Genomic DNA, 3,445 nt, shown 5'->3' on the forward strand with positions numbered 1-3,445 from the left:
GCATAAACTATTTTGCTTTAGTTAAAAAACAGCCGACTTGTTTATTTTAACATGAAGCTTAAAAATAAATCAGTTAAGGTCTTTTATTTTTACCAACCTGAACTATTAAATTTTTGGAGTACTTTTTAATCACTTATTATTATCACAAGTTTTTTCTTCAGAAAGGTCAGCATAGTAAAAGACTAAGAAACATATAAATTTATATCTAGAAATAACATTTTATAGTTTTTTGACTATGTAAATAAAGAAGAATAGTAACTAAAAACAATAACTAATGAGAAAATAAGTGTACAAGCTTAGTTTGAAACTTAAGTTAAATTATTTAAAACTAAACACTAGGTGGCGCAGTTGATAGAAAAATTACCGACGGCAATGCTGCACGTCATCTCCATTCTGCAGTGAACGTCACAATTCTTTACTGCGTCATCGCCCCTGTGGTAGTTCCTGTAGTACGCCTGAAAGCTCTTGTCAGCCTTACTCGTGATTCTCTCGCGCGTCCAAGATGCGTACAACTTGTGCCAGGACTCGTTCGACAGGTCCGGCAAGCCGTACGCGCTTTTTGCATCGTACAAAAAGTCCCACGTCACTCGGTCCGGGTCGGTGTGGCGGTTCGATTCGGTCAGGTTCATGATGTAGGTGTGGTGGTTCGTGACCTCGTAGGTCTGAGCGCTCACGTCGTAGACGCGGTAGCTCGGGTTAAGCCCCTCAAATGTCGTCACTGACGGCGCCACGTACACGACCCCGATGGGGTTTTCCCTACGATCACCGGGGTACATGATCTCGAACTCGTCGGTGTGGGTGTGGCCGAAGAACTGGCCGGTGATTATTCTCTTGAAGCGGTTGATTATCCGGTAGTAGTTGTTTCTCCACACCGGCACGCAGTCGCTGTTCACCACCGCCGGTGGAATGTGACCGAGGATGTGCACGGTTTCGTTGTTGGACTCCGCCCGGTGCAGAACTTCGACCAGCCATCTCAGCTGGTTGTCCGGGTCGACCGCGTCGACCAGAGTCCAAAAGTTCAGGTCGTTGCAGTAGTTCATGTTTATCGACACGATCCGAAAGCCCGGCTCGACGAGCGCGGTGTAGTAGCCAAACTTTTTCACCGTTTCTATCGATTCCGCGGGCAACCACGGCGACCACACTTGAGCCAGCTTTTCGTAAAGCCAGGAAATATCGTCTACCGCGTCGTCGATGTAGCGCGGCGGGAAGCTGTTGACGGGAAAGCTTTCGTGGTTGCCGAGCGCGGGGAACACCCTGATTCCGGGCAGGTGGTAGAGCAGCTGGTCGGTGAGGTTCTGCAGGTGGTTGAGCTGAACGTCGCGGGTTTGCTCCCAGTCGTCGTGCGGTGGCAGGTCTCCCGTCCATATGACGTAGTCGACCTGCTGCCCGCTCAAAGTAGCCAGCAGGTGGTCGACGGTGCGGTAGGGAGTGTCGCACTTCCCTTTGGTACCCCAGTGACCCGCGGGGCTTTTTATTTTTTTGCCACTTGAAGGCGCCGTTCTGCAGCAGAGCGGGTCGTCGCAGTCCGCCTCGCTGCCTGCTTTGTACATCATGTCGACGTGCAAGTCCGAAATTTGAACCACTCTCAGCTGCTTCTCGGCTTTTACATCTTCCCTGCTTTTCTTAAATTTTTCCACGGGCTCCGGCGGAAGGTCTACGAGCCACTTTTGGTTCCAGCTGAGGTCGGGAGCGCTGCACGTTGCCGGAAGGACCAACCCGCAGACGTCCTCGCCCGAAAGGTGGAGCTTCTCCAGGACGTACAAGACCTCGTCCTCCATTGCCGAGATCATGCCCTTGCACACGTGATCGCTGGCCACCCCGAAGGCGATGCACTTGTCGGCTAGAAAGCCGGCCAGGCCCGGGTAGGTGCCCTCGGGAGTGCGGAACTTCCAGAGGACGACGCTGGCGGCCGTCTTGCACGCGAAGCACTTGAAGCTGTTGAAAAAGTTGAAGTCGAATGTGAACGGGGTCGTTCTGACTTGGTTTAAAATTTTGATGCCGTCGTGTTCGTTTCTACTTGTTTCTTTGATTGGTGAAGAGTTGACTGATGCAAAAGCAGTAAAGCTCAAAATGGTGAGTAGCAGTTTACAAAAATTCATTTTAGTGTCTAGAAAAACGAAAAGTTATTCAAAAAACTTAGTAAATGTTCTTTTCTAAGTTTTTAAGTTAATTTTTAGAAGATTAGTCATCTTTAAATATACTGAGCTTTGTTATAAAACTTAAGAAAACTATCAAACAAAAAGTAAGTAATTTTAAAAACTACTAAAAATTGATGCACACATGTTAATTTTTGATGTTAAATTATAAAAATTTGCTGAATGAAAGAAAAAATAATTTAAGTTATAATGTTTTTGTTGCTGAAATGGTTCCATAGTATTAATTGAAACAACCACTCAAACTTAATTTAGCAGAAACTTATCAAAGTTAAGTACATCTATTTTATAAGCAAATTTGTTTTAACAAGTACATACTAATAACTAGTTGATTTAACACAAAAGGTATGAGCATCATAATCAAATTAGTTTCTAATAATAGTTCATATACAAAAGGTAAGTAACATTACTAGTTGTTATTCTTCTCAAAGGTAAGTAAGGATCAAAAACTTGCTCTAAAAACCTAAAAAAGTTTTATGTCACGAGTGCTGATTTTATGAAAACCTATGGTCAGTTTCTCTATTATATACATATATTTGTTTTTTCGCCTGAGAAAAAAATCAAGTGAGGTTTTAGGTGACATTTTAAATTATATTACTCTGAATTTACCCTAATAATTCAGTTTAAATTTTTACAAAAATAAATAAAAAACAAAATAAGTTCCAATTCTTTAAGCAAAAACTGAAAATATAGTTTTGAAAAGAAGAAAGCCAGCTATAAATAAATAAATATAACACTTAGAATAATTTTTTATCACCAAAAAATTGATTGCCGCTTCCAGCCCACTGAGTATGGTACACATTTTTTAAACTAGTAATATATTTTTCAGACTTAAATCATTGTATTGAACCTTTTTTGTATAAGCTTTTTGCAAACTGCTGCTTTAAAAATAGTTATAAAATCTATTTAAGAAAGCGCCAATAGTTATAAAACTTTTAAAGAAACAAACTTTTACTTTGTTTTTGATTAGTTGTGAGATAAATTTCTTCATAAAAACTCGTTCAAATACCTCGTAATTTGAAAAACTCAAATGAGCAAAACTCTAAAAGTGATTATGACGTAAAGTTTAATACTAAGTATGTTAAAAAAATCTACTGTGCACTAAATAAGGGTAGGCATCGTTTTATTACTTATGAGCCAATTTTCATAAAAAAATCTATGTCTCTCGCTGGCCGCTGCACATCGGTGCATTTTTTCATGGAGTAACTGAAATTTATCTGATCTTAGTTGAACTGAACTATCTGCATAAAAAACCCATGAGTTTTGATAATTGACGCTTTTGTGAGTTGAAA

General features: G+C 40.9%; 1 protein-coding gene across 1 annotated transcript; it reads right to left on the reverse strand.

Annotated features, from left to right (window-relative positions):
- Positions 1 to 335: 335 nt before the first annotated feature.
- On the reverse strand, positions 336 to 2,099 carry LOC145844882 (sphingomyelin phosphodiesterase-like). Its single transcript, XM_082952302.1, has one exon. The coding sequence runs from the start codon at positions 2,097 to 2,099 to the stop codon at positions 336 to 338; it is 1,764 nt and encodes a 587-aa protein (XP_082808428.1).
- Positions 2,100 to 3,445: the final 1,346 nt, after the last annotated feature.

Source organism: Thalia democratica, chromosome 9 (genome assembly GCF_965202585.1).
Source record: "Thalia democratica chromosome 9, ktThaDemo2.hap1.1, whole genome shotgun sequence".
In the NCBI taxonomy this organism is placed as follows: Eukaryota; Metazoa; Chordata; class Thaliacea; order Salpida; family Salpidae; genus Thalia; species Thalia democratica.